This window comes from Cervus canadensis, chromosome 1 (genome assembly GCF_019320065.1).
Source record: "Cervus canadensis isolate Bull #8, Minnesota chromosome 1, ASM1932006v1, whole genome shotgun sequence".
Lineage (NCBI taxonomy): Eukaryota > Metazoa > Chordata > Mammalia > Artiodactyla > Cervidae > Cervus > Cervus canadensis.
In genome coordinates, this window is record NC_057386.1 from 51,073,882 (window position 1) to 51,094,719 (window position 20,838).

Consider the following 20,838-nt stretch of genomic DNA (forward strand, 5'->3'; position numbering starts at 1 on the left):
TCGATGATGCTATCTAACCATCTCATTTTCTGCTGCCTCCTTCTCCTTTACCATCAGTCTTTCCCAGCATCAGGGTCTTTTCCAATAAGTTTTAAACATGATCTTTTACTTGTAATAATTATTATACTATATTAAAATATACAGTGAAAATATCTGAATACTCATGATAATTTCCAATTTGAAAATAAAAATACAGTTATATGGATCACTCAATGTTTTGTAACAATTTTTGATTCTGTTACTGGAAGGTTTGGGGTCACATATTAGTTTCAGCAAATTTGTTGAAGAAGAAATTAAGGGTTCAAGAGAGGCCAGGTGTCTCATTCAAGGTCATCCGTTTGGTAAGTAATGGACACGGTCTCCAATTTCAGGCTAAAGACTCTGGATCCTGTGTAGTTTCCAGCCATCCAGACTCACAGCAAAAGGGGTACTGGAAAAAAGGGTCAGGTACAGAAAACAGAACTGCTCTTCTAGGGGAATGCTGCCATCCTAAGAAGAAACTGTCCACAAAGAAGCCAGAAAAGAACCTGTGACTTTCAAATGCTTCTATGACAACACATCTGTCATAGGAGTATTCAAATCAACATCAAAATAAAAAATAAGGATATTATCAATTTTGCCAAAAATCTGAGTAAGTTGCTTAGGTTCACTATGTATTCACTTCTATGATAATCCGTACAACACATCCACAAGTTGTGAACAGGGGAGATACAGTAGCTCTCTATGCCCACTCTACAAAGAAAACAAAGTCAAAGAGAAGTGAGGAACTCGCTGTCACTCACTTTTACAAGCCAGAGGATGCCTCCCTAATCTCTTCACTGCTGCCTGCATCTCCTGGTTCCTTAGGGCATAGATCATGGGGTTGAGCATGGGGGTCATGACAGTTTGGCTAATGGACACAGCCTTGTCCATGGAGAAGGAGGTAAAGGGCCGGGCATAGAGGTAAATGCTGGGCATGAAGACCATAGACACCACAATGATGTGGTTGGTACAGGTGGAAGCTGCCTTCCTCCTCGCCTTCCCTGAATGGGACCTCAGCATCACCAGGGTGGCTGAGTAGGAGACCAGGAGGAGGAGGAACCAGATAAGGACCAGCACCCCACTGTTGGAAATGATAAGGAACTCCTGCAGGGAGGTGTCCGTGCAGGCAAGTCTCAGCACTTGTGGAACATCACAATAGAAATTATCTAAGATGTTGGGGCCGCAGAAAGGCAGAGGGAGCATCAGAGCCAGTTGGGAAATGGAATGAATGAAGCCTCCCACCCAGCTGGCCACCACTAGCCCAGCACAGACCTGAGTGTTCATGATGGTGACATAGTGGAGGGGCCGGGAGATGGCAACAAGGCGGTCATAGGCCATCACTGAGAGGAAGAAGACCATGGCACCTCCCAGAAAGTGGAAGAAGAAGATCTGGGCCATGCAGCCCTGGTAGGAGATGATCTTCTTCTCAGAGAGGAAGTCCGCCAGCATCTTCGGGGCAGTGACTGTGGAATAGCAGAGGTCTGTGACAGCCAGGTTTCTGAGCAGAAAATACATGGGTGTGTGGAGCCTGGAATCAGAGGTCACTGTGACTATGATGAGGAGGTTTCCCACGACAGTGGTGATATAAACAAATAAGAACACCAGAAACAAGATGAGCTGGAGCTCCTGAGTCTGTGAGAGTCCCAGGAAGACAAATTCTGGCACCCACGTGTGGTTCCCTGATAACATGGTGTCTACTCCATACACCTACAGAAAACACACCACAGAAGTGACGTATTAGTGCCGGGGCCTCAAATTGAGTGTCCAGGTTTAGATGATGGACATTTATATGCACATCATAATTCCAAGTGCTGACTAAATGGCCTTGGCTCTAGAATGTGTACTAGTTTGTACTGGAATATATATTCTTGAGATATCTTAAAGCCATTCATGACATATACAACCTGCTTTAAAAAATTCAGTGTAATATAGTGTTAGGAAGACACTTGGAGTCCAGCAGACTTGTAGTCCAACTACAGAGTTTTTTTAGCCTTGAGATGTGATCCACAATAAGTTATTCAAGCTCTTTGTCTCAGTTTCCACTTCTAAGGTGGAATTAAAAGTGTTATTTCTATACATTGTCTAGGGGATTATATAAGATAACACATAAGGTTCCTAGAATAGCATCTGGAATAATAAATAGTAATCACTCACCTCTGTGTAGCCTCCCACTGAAAACCTCCTGCCTTCTTACAGTCTCTAATACATTATTATACCAGTCATTTCTCATGCAATAGCTATTACATCTAAAAGTTAGTAAACTTTTTGTATTTCTAGGTTTTTCCTCCTGATTCAACCATAATGTGCCACTACAGACATGTGCCTTGATTTACAATTAATCTGTGCCCTGAAGTGATCAAGCTTGCTCATAGTCAATACTCAAAAAGCATGTGGCATTGACTGCTGGGTGGGTAAACAATTACAGGGAATGTCCCCCCATCACTGGTGTAGGTGGTCCCTTACTGGATGAGTTAACAGGATATACATGGTGTTTGTGCTGAGACATGAGAAGGTGGAGAGAGATTTTCTGGATTAAGAAATAGGTGATGGACTTTGTAAGAAGGGGAATGGAAGGGCTCCTTTAAAAGGCCCAAGAATTTCTGTTACTGAATACAAAGATAGATGAAGAAGGAAGATGTTGAAATAAGAGAAATAGTATAGACAAAGGAATAAAGAATACTAGAGTGGGTTGTCATTTCTTTTTCCAGGGGATGTTTCAAACCCACGTATCCTGCATTGCTGGCAGATTCTTTTCTGTCTGAGCCACCAGGGTGTTGTCAAAAGAACAAAGAGGGGATATTAAGAGGAAGGAAGGGGAAGGGGAAAGTGGAGGGGGAGGGAAGAGGCTGGGAACAAAGGTGAAGAAGGACACAGAAGGTGAGAGATAAGGGTGACAGGTGAGAGTTAAATGGCCTTCTCACTCCCCTGCCTTGTCTCACTCCCCACCCCCACCTGCTTCCTGCAATGTATTGTCCATCAGAGGTCATTTTCGTCTCATCATATTTTTTTCCGTTGTCCCTCTTAACAAGATTGTAAGTTCAGTAACTTAGTAGCCCCAGCACCTGTAATAGCAACTCTGATTCAACAGTTGCTCAAAAAAAGTTGCTGTCATAATGAATTAGTAGGTAATTATGCCTGTTCAATGTGACCATGTGGAGAACTCTGTGGTGTATTTTCCTATCCTTTGCTCTCAATATCATCCCTCATTGGAAAATCTGTTTTCAACACCCCATTTCCCCTGCATTATTTTCTGAAGTTTTCCTCACACTTTAGCCTTACTATCATCAAGTCTAAATGTCTTGCTCTTTCTCTGCACCCTCCAGCAAGTGTGTCTGGATTCTTCTTAACAGTTGCTCTGTCTACAGGTGAGAAACCCCTGGTCTCGCACCTTCCTTCAGCCCAGAATGGGAGAGAGCCCTCATGTCTTGCATCTTCTTGAAGATCCCTTTTCTGCAAACGTAGTTTCCTAGCCACTGCCCAAACATCATGTATACAACAAAGGGTGTGACTCTAGGGGAAGAGGGAATATCCTTGAGGAGAAACTACTGGACTCGATTCAAGAGGCAGGGTTGGGTTGATTACCACTGGGGGCAAGGGAGCAATGGGACTTGTTAAAAAGTTTTAAAATCTCTCAAAAACACACATTCATTAAGAGTTATTCCTCAGGGTCTGAAGGACCAAGGACAAAACAATTTTATAGATTTGTAGCATGTGGGATCTCAGGCCAAGATCTAGAACAGTAAGAGTCTCTTCAAAAGAAACAGTTTCTCTGGGAGTTTTAGAAGAACCCATTTCTTCGATTCTTTCCCTTGAGACCATCACCTGGAGAGCTGGTTAAAAGACAAATTACAGTGCCCAAGCTCCAGACTTTCTCATTCTGTTGATCAATGATAAGGCCAAGAATTTGTATCTGTAACAAATTCTCAGACGATGCTGATTTCTCTGTTCCAGGCAACACACTTTGAGAACCATGGAGTTGCTCATCAGTATAAGGACTGTTCTCTCTCTTGTGCAATCTGAGATAACTGGCCTAATTTCTTTCCTCCTTCTTCTCTTTCTTCTTACCTTTTTCTTTTTCTTCTACTTTTAAGCCTAATTGATTTTTACATAGAGAAAGTCATACATGGGCAGATATATGGCATCAGTTCAACAGAACCTTACTGTCCTGTAAAACGTGCCCTTTATTTTGGCAACTGAAGCCCCATTATTGATTAACCATCTGTACCCATGTCCACTATGTGCCTGCATGCTTAGTCACTCAGTCATGTATGACTCTTCGTGACCCTTTGGACTGTAGCCCACCAGGCTCCTCTGTCCATGAGATTATCCAGGCAAGAATACCGAGTGGGTTGCCACACCTTCCTCTAGGGAATCTTCCTGACCCAGGAATCGAACCTGCATCTCCTGCATCTTCTGCATTGTGGATGGGTTCTTTAGCCACTGAGCCATTAAGGAAGCCCCAAGTCCAGTAAATCATCTGTTTAAATGCCAGCATTCTTTACCTGTGAACTCTTACTACCTCTAATGCAAGGACTGGTACAGGAAACTTATACAATGCTCATTATGAGGGATTGATCAAAACTGGAATTAATTGGCATTTTAAACTTGATGTGCTTTAAAAATTGTCTGATTTTTTAGACAGAGCTCTCTGAGCTACATGTAACTTTCCAGGTTGGTCTGAATTATTTTACTACAAATGCTCATTCTTGGCAAAATAAAATACAATGGCAGGTAAGAGTAGGATGTGAAGCTCTTCCAGAAACAGACCCAGCAGAGCCACATACATAAATAATTTTTTCAAAAAAGCATTCTTATGCTCTAGTCCATTTTAAGATTGATTCACAATGGAAAATAAGAAAATAAAATTAAGTCACACAAAAGTAGCCTTCCTGTCTGGGGAAGGGACAGGACGTGTCCTTTTCACTGACTATCACGTAGATGATTTTGATACAGATTCTGATTCAGTTTCCAATAAGAGAAACCTGATATGTCCCACTTTATATATTCTCTTGTAGGAGCACATGTCATTCTGTAAAATGTTCACCAAACCTCATCATCTGTTCACTGCATCCTCTTGCCAACATGAGTTCCAAAATCAAGAATGGCCAGAATGGAGTAAAGACCTAGTCATGTACACTGAGATGAGAAAATTATTATCCTATGTATCAAATATATATATATATATATATATATATATATATATATATATATATATATATGTATTTGCCTAACTTCAAACTGCTAAATGGATGCAGGATACATTTAGGAGGAACTTTTTTTTTTTCTACATCCTCATTAAGAGAGGCCTGAGTCATTGATGATTAATGATTCCCCTCTTGATGGGTGGTTTTATGTGTCAATCGACTAGTCTGTAGTTTTCAGTTATTCAAACTTGAGTCTGGGTGTTGCTGTGGAGGTATTTTATAGATGTGATTGATTCTCTAATCAGCTAATTTTATTTTTTTACCATCAATTCATTAAAAAAATTTTTTTTTCTTTTGGCCATACTAGATGGCCTGGGAGATCTTAGTTCCCAGACCAGCGAATGAACCCTGCCCCCTACAGTTGAATAATGGAGTGTTAACCACTGAACAGCTGGGGAAGTCCCATCCATTCATTTTATTTTATTTTATTTTATTTTTTTATTTTTTATTAGTTGGAGGCTAATTACTTCACAACATTTCAGTGGGTTTTGTCATACATTGATATGAATCAGCCATAGAGTTACACGTATTCCCCATCCCGATCCCCCCTCCCACCTCCCTCTCCACCTGATTCCTCTGGGTCTTCCCAGTGCACCAGGCCTGAGCACTTGTCTCATGCATCCCCATCCATTCATTTTAAGTAAAGGAGATTATCCCAGCCAATGTGGATGTACCAGATTCAATAAATTATGACCAGTGTAAGTTTGATGCATCAAGGTTGATGCAAGGGCACCCAAAGCCGGTGCTCTGGGACAGCCCAGAAGGGTAGGGAGGGGAGGGAGGTGGGAGAGAGTTCAGGGTGGGGGGTACACATGTATACCTGTGGCCGATTCATGTTGATGTATGGCAAAAACCATAACAATACTGTAATTATCTTCCAATTAAAATAAATTAATTACTTTTTCTTAAAAAAGGTTTTAACAGCAGAACTGAGGTTTCCTTGAAGAGGATGCAGTTCTGGACTGCAGCTTCCTGCCCCAAAATTCCAGCCTGCCCTTCTTGTTGGCCTGCCCTACAGACTACATACTTGCCAAGCCAGTCTGACAATCAGGTAAGGAAGTCCTTGCAATATCTCTCTCTCTCTCCCTCTTCATATATAATACATATAAAATTTTCCACCCCGAAATGTCTTTGGATTATTTTGAGCTGAAAGTTGTCAAGGCTCAAAAGACTCAGGAAGAAACCTTGACTTTCCCCTTTAGCTGTCTAAAGAATTTAAATAGAGAACCCGTTCCCAGAATGGGTTTTCACCAGATTTGCCTACAAAGAATATGTATTAGGTATGTATTTGTGAGTGTATGTGTATGTGTGTGTGTGTGTGTGTGTAGGGGGGACCGGACCTAGAGATCAGGGTCCACTCTGTGTTCCATTGTCTCTACATGGACCAGCAAGTATTTACTTATCAAACACTTTCTTCTCCACTTCCATGTGAATTGTCTTCCTCCCTTTTGGAGTCCCACACAACTTCCTCCAACACCTTCTCTTTGTCTTTAGCTGAAGATGGTATTCAAGGTGAATGTTTTTGGTGGGTTACTCAGTTTGCCTGGTTCTCTACAATGTATACATGTTCTCAAACTGTGCTTGACTTTTTTCTCTTAATTTGTCTTATGTCAATTTCATGGACCAACCAGGAGAACCTAGAATGGTGGAGGAAAATTTCTTCCTTCACAACACTTCCATATCATACTGGTCCTGTTTCTCTGGCAGAACCTTGACTGATACACCACTTTTAATAGATTATATGTGAAGTAGACAGCATATTAAAAAGCAGAGACATTACTTTGCCAACACAGGCCTGTCTAGTCAAAAACTATGGTGTTTCCAATAGTCACGAATGGACATAAGAGTTGGATCATAAAGAAAGCTGAGTGTTGAAGAATCGGTACTTTTGAACTTGGTGCTAGAGAAGACTCTTGAGAGTCCCTTGGACTGAAAGAAGGTCAAACCAGTCAATCCTAGAGGAAATCAGTCCTGAATAATGATTGCAAGAACTGATGCTGAAGCTGAAGCTCCAATACTTTGGCTACCTGATGTGAAGAGCTGACTCATTAGGAAAGACCCTGATGCTGGGAAAAATTGAGGACAGGAGGAGAAGGGGACGACAGAGAATGAGATGGTTGGATGGCATCACTGACTCGATGGACATGAGTTTGAGCAAGTTCTGGGAGTTGGTGATGGACAGGGAAGCCTGATGTGCCACAGTTCATGGGGTCGCAAAGAGTCAGATGCGACTGAGTGATTGAACTGACTGATATGAAGTAAACTTCATAGGTAAAGTTAATTGAGGTTTTTCTCTCCTTAAACTTAAATCATCCCCATGCTTGATATAAATACAAGTGGAATTGCAAGATCAAGGGATAATGAGGCTGAGAAGCAGAGATTTATTCTGGACCAAAATTAATGTACTACCTCTGGAATGACTTACAGCCTTCCCTCAACAACTTTTAAGAGAGGTGCTTCACTAATCACTAAACAAAATAACTAAAGAACATTGAAGGTCCATTGAGCATTTAGGTAATAAATAAATGTGGAGTTAAGCAAATTCATATCATAAACACAACATAGCTTCTGTGAGAGATGTCTTAAAGGCATAAATTCTCATGGATAGAGCTGTATTCATTGAGGCTTTTGTCTAGGATGATTGGGTCAGTTGTTTCGTCAGAAGATCATGAATGCCAATTTGGGAAGATGGCCTGGACTACTCATCCGAGGTGTTTGGTATCTTTAAATAAAATTCTTCTGATTGTTCTGTTAGGATTCATGTATTGATCTCTGCAAAGAGTGGGCAAGAGCAGTAGGAGTGCTGTTTTCCCTTTGACCTGGATATGCACTCTCTAGTTCCCTTTAGTCTTTACCTGGGCCCTCTTAACATATCCAGGTTATTTGTCAGATCCTCTAGGCATTTAATTTTATGACCCTATCCATGAGAAACTTTGCTCATTGTCAAGATTTCTGACTCAGGCCAATCACCTCTCTGCCATCCTGCTACCAGGGGCTTCCAACTATGTGGCAGACACTGTCGATTGCCATTTTCTGGCTGAAACAGCCAGCCATGCACTTTCCATTTCCTTTGTAGAGCAGGGTGACCATATGACCCACTTTCTGCCCAACAAGTCATAAGGGAATTCTGCTGGAATGGTTCTAGAAAAAAATTTCCCCCTAGGTCTAAAAAAATAAAAATAAAAAGCACATGAATGCCTCTCCTCTTCCTTCTTGCTGAATTGTTTAGATATAAATGTATGATTCATAAAGGAGGAAAGGGCAACCCACTCCAGTATTCTTGCCTGGGAAATCCCATGGATAGAGGAGCCTACTGGGCTACAGCCCATAGGGTTGCAAAGATTTGGGCACAACTAAGCGCACACGTGCACACACACACACACACATGATTACTGAAGCTTTACCAGCCATTTGCCATATTGAGGGGAAAGACAGGAAATTATAGAATAACCAACTTAAAATATTGGAGCTGCTGAATTAACCATCTCTGAAATTGCCAGTCCTCTAATTTATATATATATAATTTTATTTATTCATTTATTTTTTGCTGTGCTGGGTCTTTGTTGCTAGACAGGCTTTTCTCTAGTTGCAGTTTGCAGGGGCTTCTCTCTAGCTGTGGTGTGCCGGCTTCTCATTGTGGTGGCTTCACTCATTGCAGAGCAGGGGTTCTAGAGTGCTCTGACTTTACTACTTGAGGCACATGGGCTCAGTAGTTGTGGTTCTAGGGCTCTAGTGCACAGGTTCAATAGTTGAGGTGAATGGGCTTAGTTGCTCCAAGGCATGTAGGATCTTCCTGAACCAGGGATAGAACCCATGTCTCTTGCATTGGCAAGTGGATTCTTTATTACTGAATCACCAGGGAAGCCCTCTAATCTTTTTAAATGAGATAATCTCCTCATTCTTTAAGCACTGATTTGGTTATCCAGCTGTTTGCCACCAAAAACGTCTTTGTGGCTGTATATTTCAAGTAGGACTATCATAGTTTTCAAAAGAGATCACACTCTCCAATCAGCTATACATCATAGGCTGAGCATCACATTTCAAGAGGGATGTTGTCATAGGAGAGTAAATACAGAAGAGATGGCCAAGATGGTGGAATTAGGAAACTTGTCACAATGGGAACAATTGAAGGAAAGTAGATGCTTCATCTAGTGAAGAGACAAGTTAGAGGGTGAGAAAAGTATCACCAGGTATTTAGAGGACTTTTGTGTGAAAGGGGAAAACACTGTTTTGAGGGACACTCAGATCAAATATGACACAGTCCATTTTCTCTGCCCTCATCTCCAAACACCCACTAAGAATGGGGAGAAATGTGTGAAAAGGTGCAGGGACATAGAAGTGAAGAAAGGATGAACTCAGAGCTGCCATGATGGCTTGAAGAGCCTGCAACTTTTATTAAATACTTCCCAGATGAAGTGGTTATTGGGAGGGAGTAGGAAAAAGAGTTTTCATATTATCTTCCTAACTTTGGGTCAACATTCTACATTGCCCAAGAGTTTTAAAAAGGAAACAAGAAGATGGAGAAAATAAATGTTATACAGAGAGAAATCAAATATAGATCTGAACTATACAGGGAAGGAATGGGGTGCAAAAAAAAGTAGAAATACCTCTCTGGATAAGCTACTGTTCAAGGTGCTGAGCAAATTTCAAGGTGAATAAGGCATGGCCCACATTCAAGGAGCCCTCAATCTGGGGCAGGAAGTCAAAGAGAAAGGCAAAAACCCATGAGGTGGCAACCTTGGATTGAATCCATACCTCGTATCTGGACCATTAATAGACATGGCTCTGCATGGATCCCCAGTTGGATCCCCAACTATACTATAACATCCTCTTCTCAGCCATATCATCTATATGATGCAAAAAATGGGTTGGGAAGACAGACTAGTTTTTCAGGTTATCCAAGGTGTATTTGACAGAAAAAAAAACAAACCCAAAGAGAATATACCCTTATGGGAAATATTTAGATGATATCACAAGTGATACCACTTCCAAAAACCACAGAAGGGATGAGGGAGCAGAACAAAGGTGAGTGTTCCAGATTTAAGATGAAAGAGTTGAATATTCATCACAGATATTCATCCACAGATATTGTTGTTGGTGTTCTTTAGACGCTAATTTGTGTCCAACTCTTTGCGGTGACCACATGGACTACAGTCCGCCAGGCTTCTCTGTCCATTGGATTTCCCAGGCAAGAATACTTATGTGGGTTGGGTTGCCATTTCCTTCTCCAGGGAATCTTCCAACCCAGGGGTCGAACCTGCATCTCCTGCATGGCTGGTGGATTCTTCACCACTGCACCACCAGGGAAGCCCCCATCCATAGATGAGAAATGCTAAAATTTCCCTTGTGATTGTAAGAAGCCCTGGGTTTCAAATCCCACCCATATCTCCTGTCTTGAAACTTGAGGATCAGAGGAACCATCTCCTGGCCATCTCCTCTCTTGCTGTTCATCACCAAGAAAGCCACTTCTGAGTTTTCTCATTTCTAAAGTGTTTAATATAAGGATAACATATCCACTGTCAGTTTACTGAGAATGAGACAAAAGTGTGAAAGTGCCTTACACAATACCTGACAGAGCAACAGCTCCATAGAAATATTAATGTAAACTGTTGCATTCCATGAAGACTTTCCTTCACTTCTCATATGGGAAAACAAAATTCAGAGAGAAGATTTGTCATTTAAAGTCAACTTTTGTTAAGTTCACTCCCTGCTGGAAATCACTAGGTGCTTCCCTAATCTTTTCATGGCTGTCTGCATCTCCTGGTTCCTCAGGGTGTAGATGATGGGATTGAGCATGGGGGTCAAGACAGTGTAGCTGATGGACACAGCCTTGTCTATGGGGAAAGAGGTGAAGGGCCGGGAGTAGATATAGATACAGGGAATGAAGATCATAGACACAACGATGATGTGGGTGGTACAGGTGGAAGCTGCCTTCCTCCTTGCCTGCACAGAGTGGGACCTCAGCATCACCAGGATGACAGTATAAGAGATCAGAAGGAGGAGGAACCAGATGAAGACCAGCATCCCACTGTTGGAGATCATAAGGAACTCCAGGAGGGAGGTGTCCATGCACGCAAGCCTCAGCATTTGTGGAACATCACAGTAGAAGTTATCCAGGACGTTGGGGCCACAAAAGGGCAATGGGAGCATCAGAACCAGCTGGAAAATGGAGTGGAGAAAGCCCCCTACCCAGGCAGCCACCACCAGCCCTACACACACTCGAGTGTTCATGATGGTGACATAGTGAAGGGGCCGGGAGATGGCTATGTAGCGGTCATAGGCCATCACTGAGAGGAAGAAGACAGTCCCGCCTCCCAAGAGGTGGAAGAAGAAGATCTGGGCCATGCAGCCCTGGTAGGTGATGGTCTTCTTCTCAGCAAGGAAGTCCGCCAGCATCTTTGGGGCAGTGACTGAGGAGAAACAAAGGTCTATGACAGCCAGGTTTCTCAGCAGGAAATACATGGGTGTGTGGAGCCTGGAATCAGAGGTCACTGTGACCATGATGAGGAGGTTTCCCGTGACAGTGGTGGTGTAGACAAACAGGAACAGCAGGAACAAGAAGAGCTGGAGCTCCTGATTCTGGGAGAACCCTAGGAAGACAAATTCTGATACCCACATGAGGTTCTCTGAATCCATGGTGTCTTCTCCATACACCTAAATGAAAAAAGGCAGAGATATAGATACATGAAGTTGTTGTTTGCCCTTTTAGGGCTCAAGGGCTGAATTCAGTCATCCAAGTAAATATGATGGACATCCTCATGTACAGATCACAATATCAAGTGCTAATTTAATGACTTTGTCTCTTGAAAGTTTACTAGTTTTTGCTTAAATACACACACGTGAGATATCTTAAAACCATCCAGAGACACATGCCACCTGCCTTTCTAAGATTCAGCACAATATAGGGGTGGGAAAACTTCAGAATTCTTCAGTACCAGAGCCAAAACTCAGAGCATCCATTTCCTTGAGATTTGACTTTGAGCTAGTTTCTTATTCTGCGTTACAATTTCCATATCTGTAAGAAACATATTTTCTTTATAGAAACTGCCTAAGGGATTAAGTAAAATAACACAGAAAGTTCCTAGGACAGTATCTAAAATCGTAAATGTTAATTACTCTCCTCTGTGCAGTCTCCTACTCCACTCCAATCTCTACTACATTTTTTACTAATCACTTTTCCTTTTAAAAAATTAGTTTGTTAATACCAATAAAATATTATAATTAGCCTCCAAAAAATAAATTAAATTAAAATTAAAAATTTCCTTCAGTTCAGTTCAGTCGCTCAGTGGTGTCTGACTCTTTGAGACCCCATGAATCGCAGTACTCCAGGCCTCCCTGTCCATCACCAACTCCCGGAATTTACTCAAACTTACATCCATTGAGTCAGTGATGCCATCCAGCCATCTCATCCTCTGTCATCCCCTTCTCCTCCTGCCCCCAATCCCTCCCAGCATCAGGGTCTTTTCCAATGAGTCAACTCTTTGCATGAGGTGGCCAAAGTATTGGAGTTTCATCTTCAACATCAGTCCTTCCAATGAACACTCAGGACTGATCTCCTTTAGGAGGGACTGGTTGGACCTCTTTGCAGTTCAAGGGACTCTTAAGAGTCTTCTCCAACACCACAGTTTAAAGCATCAATTTTTTGGCGCTCAGCTTTCTTCACAGTCCAACTCTCACATCCATACATGATCTTTTATGCAATTTAGAAGTTACTTTCCATTTACAGTTATTAGAAAATATTGGCTGTTGTATGAATCATTTTTCATGTAACAGTGAACACATCAGTATGTTCATGTACTTTTCATGCACCTGTGTTTCTCCTTCATAATTCAACCATAAGGTGCTAGACACATAGGTCTTGATTTCACAATTTATTTGTGCTCTGCACTGTCCATCCCTGCTCATAGTCAGTAATTATTAATAATAAGTACGTGGTGTTACGGCTTGGTGGGTGAAAATCTACTTGGTGTACAATGGTACTTGCATGGGACAAGCAAGGGAGCCTCTGGACACAGCTGCACACCTGGGGTATCCATTCCTTTCCATCCTCCAGAGTAGCTGGCCCCTTAGTGGGTGAAGTTCTTCAGATTATAGGTGGAGACAAGGGGCAAGGGGTGACTATTACATTAGTGAAGAAATTAAATGAATATATTGTTTAAAGGAGACATAGAACTCTTTTGAAAGATCAGCAATTTTATTTATTTTTTTCTTTTCTTTTTGATTTTATTTCTAAACTTTGTTCTCTTTTAAGCTATAACTTTTCTTTCCTGGTAGAGTCTTACTGCACGTTCATATCATATGGGAGCCACCAAAAGGTTCAGGGTAGAGAGCAATGAGCTCAGTTGTGTGATTTTGATTGACCAGGATGTTGATTAGACATCAAGTTGATTGGACAGGAAGCAAAGGTGGACGCAGGGAGCCCAGTTAGGAGGTGCATGTGGTTAAGGCAGTAGAGAAGGTGAGCGTGGCCTGAATTAGGGTGGTAGAAATAGCACTAATTGGAAGTAGGGTTGAGAGGACTTGGTGATAATTTGGACTTCCCAGGTGGTGCGAGTGGTAAAGGACCTGCCTGCCAATGTGGTAGACATGAGACGCAGGTTCGATCCATGGACTGGGAAGATCCCCTGGAGGAGGGCAGGGCAACCCTCTCCAGTATTCTTGCCTGGAGAATCCCATGGATGGAGGAGCCTGGTAGGCTATAATCCATAGGGTTGCAAAGAGCTGGACATGACTGAAGCAACTTAGCATGCATGCATGGTGATAGTTTGGATTGAGGGGAAGAGGAAGATGTCATGAATGATCCTTAGATTGCTGGACTGGGCAATTGGGTGGCGATGGTAATGCTTAGTTCCCTGAGAGAGTAACCCTGAGAGCAGAGGAGGGTTCAGAGGAAGGCGATGAGTTCAGTTCAGGACAATCAGTTCACTGAATGTGGCTTTTACAACACAATGGAAGAGTAGAAGGTTGACAAGCCAAATGGGATTCTTAGCAACTGCATTGCTGTAACATGGCATGCAAAATTCAGGAACATGTCACATTCAATCATAAATAATCTCTTCCTTTGGGAACCAAGAGAGATTAGCAGTTCAACAATTCACTAATCTAAAAGTTTAGATTTGTTGCACAATTATCCACTTCTCTCTGAAGTCACACACCTTAAGTATCAATAGAAGCCTCTTTTGTCTCTTGGAGATGCACTTTACACATGTGACTGGCCAGTCTCAAGAACTGAAGAGAATTTCAGGACCTGCTACCACTTGCATGCACTCTTGCCCCTCTGGATGAAGATCTGAAGAATGGCAATTTTAGAAGATGATATTGAATCCAGCATAGAAGAGAAAGAAAAATGTTGAAGGTAGAGAAATAGAAATATATGAGGAATTAAAGGGAGGAAGAAAATTACAAGGAAGGAAAATGGGGAAATAGAATGAGTGAAGGAAGGGTAATGGAAAGGTGGTTGGGTGGGGGAGTGAGTGGAACCAAAGGTAAAGAAGGATTCGGAGGGTGAGAGACAGAGGTGACAGGTGAGGATTAAGTGCCCTCCATACTCCCCCTGCCTCGTCTCATCCCCCACACTGACCTCCGGACCTCTCTTATCTATCACAGACCACTCCCTTCTTGTTTTTCACTTCAATTTGCTGTTACACCAGGCAGGAAAGTTATGATCAATCTAGACAGCATATTAAAAAGCAGAGACATTACTGTGCCAGCAAAGGTCCATCTAGTCAAGGCTATGGTTTTTCCATTGGTCATGTATGTATGTAAGAGTTGGACTATAAAGAAAGCTGAGCACTGAAGGATTGATGCTTTTGAACTGTGGTGTTGGAGAAGACTCTTGAGAGTCCCTTGGACTGCAAGGAGGTCCAACCAGTCCATCCTAAAGGAGATCAGTCCCGAGTGTTCATTGGAAGGACTCATGTTGAAGCTGAAACTCCAATACTTTGGCCACCTGATGCAAAGAGCTGACTCATTTGAAAAGACCCTGTTCCTGGGAAAGATTGAGGGCAGGAAGAGAAGGGGACGACAGAGGATGAGATGGACGGCATTACCGACTCAATGGACATGAGTTTGGGCAAACTCTACAAGTGGTGATGGACAGGGAGGCCTGGTGTGCTGCAGTCCATGGGGTTGCAAAGAGTCAGACACGACTGAGCGACTGAACTGAACTGGACCTTCTATATAACTGTTAGGTAGTTAGAATAGGAAACAGGAATCCAAAATGGCGGTGGTTAAAAAACAAGGAAGGGGAAAGCCCACAAAAATAGAACAAAGGAAGATCAAAGGAAGGTCGGAGGACCTGAGTGAGGCCCTCAGGTAGAACAAACGGCACTCCTGGCTAGCCCAATTTGCATAGGGCATGCCCAGGGGGAGGAAAAAACATAAAAAGAGGAGCCAAAGTGCGTTCTCTCTCTCTCTCTCTCTCTCTCTCTCTCTCCTACGTGCTGGCGTGCTCCTCCACTCTCTTCTCTTCATGTCTTTGGGTTGGCATGCCCTCACGCTTCGAGGATGGATTCTCCTGCTATTATCTAAATAAAATAGAGCTGTAACACTAATTTGTCTAAGAGCTATAACACGGTCTGTCCAAGACCCAAGAGCTGTAACTCGCCGAGGGCTTTAATGTCCGTTGCTCCAAATGTTTGTTGTGACGAGACAGAAGCGAGGAGCATACACTAGCCTGACATTTATGGTGCCATGACTCGGATTCAACCTGGCTGAAACAACCTTGGCGCGGGCCCCTGCAAGGAGGAGGCCAAGCACAGCAGGAGCCCAACTCAGCGAAAGCTCCCACGGTAGAAGTGGAACGTGAAGAAAACCCAGCGCAAGGGAATTGACAAGAGGCCCATCGTGCTGGAGACCAGGACAGTGAAAAACGAACTCAGCAGAAAGCTCACGCAGCTCAGTCTCAGATTCCAGAAGACCTCCGGTTAAGGTAGGAGGTCCTCGCTCCTGTGGCTAGAGGGACATGCCTAACAAAATCTTAATTCCTTTACAATCTCTCATTTCTTGTTTCCTTGAACCCCCTGCGAACAGACAGGCAGCAGTGGGCGCAATTGAGGGACTCTGGAGAGGCTACTCTTTGGTATGTCCCAAAGGCACTGTCTGCTGGGCCCCAGTAACTGTTACCCAAGCCAGTGGGGGTTCTTCTGTCCTTAGTCTTCTCTGTACTAATAATCAGGCCAATGAAAACTGTGAGCACAGGTCAGGTATTAGCAGATTTTCTGGCAGGCTATGAAGGGGATCCCCTGGCACGTTTTTCCCACTGCTTTTTCCTCCTGTCCTTCAGCTCTCTCCTGGCACTCAAACCTGGCCAAAACTAGTGAAGCTCAGGCTCTGATGTCTCATTGCAAAAATTAATTGAGAGACAAAGTGATAAGTAAGAGGTGGATTTGTTAGGATTCAGAGAGAAGCCACTCATCAGGGTGTGGGCCATTGCCAAGGGCCATGGAATGCGGCCTGGCTAGGTTTTGCAAGTGGGGTGAATTCATATGCTAATGAGTGAGAGGATCATCCCAATCATTGGGGAAGCACCCACTCCTCCTTTTGACAGTGCCTTAGAGCTGTCCTGCCACCTCTGGGTGTGTCTGTTGGCTTATAGATTGGGGATTAAGGTTTACTTGAATTTGACTTGTCATCTTGGACCCAACTGATTTTAATTGGTTTACGTTATGCCCTTGTGCTATGTCATTCTTTCAAAGGATGTGCTCTACCCCTTCCCTCCTGTTTCATGCTCCTTTCCTCAGCCCCATCCGGGCCCACAATGTTGCCTCTACAATCTTCTGGAGGGACAACCAGAAAATAGCTGGCCCTTGGGAGGGAAATACTGTATAATATCCAATCCCTCTAGATATTCAGGCATTCATCTTCCATGTTTCCTACAACATGTGCAACACTAGCATCTCTCAGTGAACCTGCTAGGGCAGGCAAGAGGCACACCATGCCTACTAGAAGTCCATCTGTTGGCATCCCTTCAAAGGCAATTGGGCTTCCAGGGATAACATTTGCCACTTTGGGAGTTAGCCCCACAGGCTGTTTGGGCCCAAACCCTTACCACCCTTACAAACATACCCTTGGATCAAATCTCCACTCCAACTTTATGGAACATCTGGTCTGTTGCCTCTTAACAAATTTGTTCTTAAGCCAATTACTAACTCCTACAATCAGGACCCTGCCCCCTTGTAGGCAACATTGCTCCACCCAGCCTATTATTAAAATACCTTAAAGCCCCAACAGGGCCAGAAAACCCACTCCTTTGTCACTACTTCTGTTATTACCTAACATGGGTCTATGACAACAAAATGTTTACCATGGGAGACATCCTAACCTGCTCTTATGAAGGACTAGGGGAAGAAATCAATGACTTACAATCCCTTAGAGCAGTAAGAGGATAAGGCTTATGACTGTTTCACTGTTTCCCAGTCTCAGGGCACAGGATTGGATTGCTTTACATCATGATATCATTTCCATTCACAGTGGACAAACCAGCAATGAGTTAAGATTCAGTTCATTTCAATTCAGTCGCTCAGTCATGTCTGACTCTTTGTAACCCCATGAATTGCAGCACGCCAGGCCTCCCTATCTGTCACCAACTCCCGGAGTTTACTCAAACTCTTGTCCATCGAGTTGGCGATGCCATCCAGCCATCTCATCCTCTGTCGTCCCCTTCTCCGCCTGCCCCCAATCCCTTACCATCAGGGTGAGGGATCAGGGTCTTTTCCAATGAGTCAACTCTTAGCATGAGGTGGCCAAAGTATTGGAGTTTCAGCTTCAACATCAGTCCTTCCAATGAACACCCAGGACTGATCTCCTTTAGGATGGACTGGTTGGATCTCTTTGCAGTTCAAGGGACTCAAGAGTCTTCTCCAACACCACAGTTCAAAAGCATCAATTCTTCAGCACTCAGCTTTCTTCACAGTCCAACTCTCACATCCATACATGACCACTGGAAAAACCATAGCCTTGACTAGACGGACCTTTGTTGGCAAAGTAACATCTCTGCTTTGTAATATACTGTCTAGGTTGGTCATAACTTTCCTTTCAAGGAGTAAGTGTCTTTTAATTTCATGGCTGCAGTCACCATCTGCAGTGGTTTTGGAGTCCAGAAAAATAAAGTCTGACACTGTTTCCACTGTTTCCCCATCGATTTCCCATGAAGTGATGGGACCAGATGCCATGATGTTAGTTTTCTGAATATTGAGCTGTAAGTCAACTTTTTCACTCTCCTCTTTCACTTTAATCAAGAGGCTTTTAGTTCCTCTTCACTTTCTGCCATAAGGGTGGTGTCATCTGCATATCTGAGGTTATTGATATTTCTCCTGGCCATCTTGATTCCAGCTTGTGCTTCTTCCAGCCCAGAGTTTCTCATGAGGTACTCTGCATATAAGTTAAATAAGCAGGGTGACAACATACAGCCTTGGCTTACTCCTTTTCCTATTTGGAACCAGTCTGTTGTTTCATGTCCAGTTCTAACTGTTGCTTCCTGACCTGCATATAGGTTTCTCAAGAGGCAGGTCAGGTGGTCTGGTATTCCCATCTCTTTCAGAATTTTCCACAGTTTATTGTGATCCACACAGTCAAAGGCTTTGGCATAGTCAATAAAGCAGAAATAGATGTTTTTCTGGAGCTCTCTTGCTTTTTTCAATGATCCAGTGGGTGATGGCAATTTGATCTCTGCTTCCTCTGCCTTTTCTAAAACCAGCTTGAACATCTGGAAGTTCTCGGTTCACATATTGCTGAAGCCTGGCTTGGAGAATTTTGAGCAGTACTTTACTAGCGTGTGAGATGAGCGCAATTGTGCAGTAGCTTGAGCATTCTTTGGCATTGCCTTTCTTTGGGATTGGAATGAAACCTGACCTTTTCCAGTCCTGTGGCCACTGCTGAGTTTTCCAAATTTGCTGGCATATTGCATGCAGCACTTTCACAGCATCATCCTTCAGGGTTTGAAATAGCTCAACTGGAATTCCAACACCTCCACTAGTTTTGTTCATAGTGATGCTTTCTAAGGCCCACTTGACTTCACATTCCAGGATGTCCAGCTCTAGCTGAGTGATCACACCATCGTGATTATCTGGGTCGTTAAGATCGTTCTTGTACAGTTCTTCTGTGTATTCTTGCCACCTCTTCTTAATATCTTCTGCTTCTGTTAGGTCCACACCATTTCTGTCCTTTATTGAGCCCATCTTTGCATGAAATGTTCCCTTGGTATCTCTAATTTTCTTGCAGAGATCTCTAGTCTTTCCCATTCTGTTGTTTTCCTCTATTTCTTTGCATTGATTGCTGAGGACGGCTTTCTTATCTCTCCTTGCTATTCTTTGGAATTCTGCATTCAAATGGGAATATCTTTCCTTTTCTCCTTTGCTTTTCACTTCTCTTCTTTTCACAGCCTTTTGTAAGGCCTCCTCAGACAACCATTTTGCCTTTTTGCATTTCCCTTCCAAGGGAATGGTCTTGATCCCTATCTCCTGTACAATGTCACAAACCTCTGTCCTTAGTTCATCAGGCACTCTGTCTATCAGATCTAGTCCCTTAAATCTATTTCTCACTTCCACTGTATAGTCATAAGGGATATGATTTAGGTCATACCTGAATGGTCTAGTGGTTTTCCATACTTTCTTCAATTTAAGTCTGAATTTGGCAATAAGGAGTTCGTGATTTGAGCCACAGTCAGCTCCCGGTCTTGTTTTTGCTGACTGTACAGAGCTTCTCCATCTTTGGCTCCAAAGAATATAATCAATCTGATTTTGGTGTTGACCATCTGGTGATGGGCGCAGGAGGGCTGAGAGGAGCTACTCCACGTTCAAGGTCAGGAGGGGCGGCCGTGAGGAGATACCCCTCGTCCAAGGTAAGCAGTGGCTGCACTTTGCTGGAGTTAAGATTATAACCCCTTAATCCTACCCAGCACTGGTCACGCTGGAGATCTTGGGGACACCAAACTCCAGTCCGGAGGTCTCAGGATGTCAACCTGCCTTGACCTGCCTAGGGATCTGGTCCTCAAAAGGTTGTCACACCTCAATCTGCTCGGGAATTTGATCTCTAGGAGGCTGTCACACCTCAGCCTGCCTGGGGATCTGCACCCTGGCCCAGGGACACCTGGCTTTCAGGTTTCAACGGTACTGGGTAGGATAAGCTTCAGAAAGACTCACCCCTAAGGAAATCCACCCATGAAAATTGAAGGAGGCCTATTAGTTTTCGTTTTTCTTTTCCTCCCTGACATGACTGTCTTTCAGATGGGAAATAACCAATCCACTTCCTGACAGACGCCCTTGAGATGCATCTTGATAACTGGAAGCTGTTCAATCTTCTAACTCTGAGGAGGAGTTGCTTAAAATTCTTTTGTGCCACTTCATGGCCACAATATCCACTGGGGAACAAGGAACACTTGCCTGAGGATGGGAGTTTAAATTACAATACCATCCTGCAGCTAGAATTATTCTGCAAAAGACAAGGAAAATGGACAGAGATCCCCTATGTCCAAATTTTCTTTTGACTAAGAGATATGAAGGAACAATGTCTTAAGTATGGGATTGTTGTATGCCCTAAAAGTAAGCCTACTAGGCAGATGGTGTTAGGCACAGGCAACCAAGAGAAGGAACCACCCCATAAAGGCTCACCTCCC

At 43.2% G+C, this 20,838-nt stretch overlaps 2 protein-coding genes across 2 annotated transcripts; both read right to left on the reverse strand.

The window, feature by feature from the left end:
• Nucleotides 1-774: 774 nt before the first annotated feature.
• LOC122450233 (olfactory receptor 4D2-like) lies at nt 775-1,710 on the reverse strand. The gene has a single exon (XM_043482496.1). The coding sequence runs from the start codon at nt 1,708-1,710 to the stop codon at nt 775-777; it is 936 nt and encodes a 311-aa protein (XP_043338431.1).
• A 9,215-nt stretch (nt 1,711-10,925) lies between these two features.
• LOC122450310 (olfactory receptor 4D1-like) lies at nt 10,926-11,861 on the reverse strand. Its single transcript, XM_043482615.1, has one exon. It carries the CDS (start codon nt 11,859-11,861, stop codon nt 10,926-10,928), a length of 936 nt encoding a protein of 311 aa, XP_043338550.1.
• Nucleotides 11,862-20,838: the final 8,977 nt, after the last annotated feature.

Bases quoted from the DNA above. Each gene is read 5' to 3' on its own strand.
- LOC122450310 (XM_043482615.1), bottom strand. From the start codon at position 11,861: ATGGATTCAGAGAACCTCATGTGGGTATCAGAATTTGTCTTCCTAGGG.
- LOC122450233 (XM_043482496.1), bottom strand. From the start codon at position 1,710: ATGTTATCAGGGAACCACACGTGGGTGCCAGAATTTGTCTTCCTGGGA.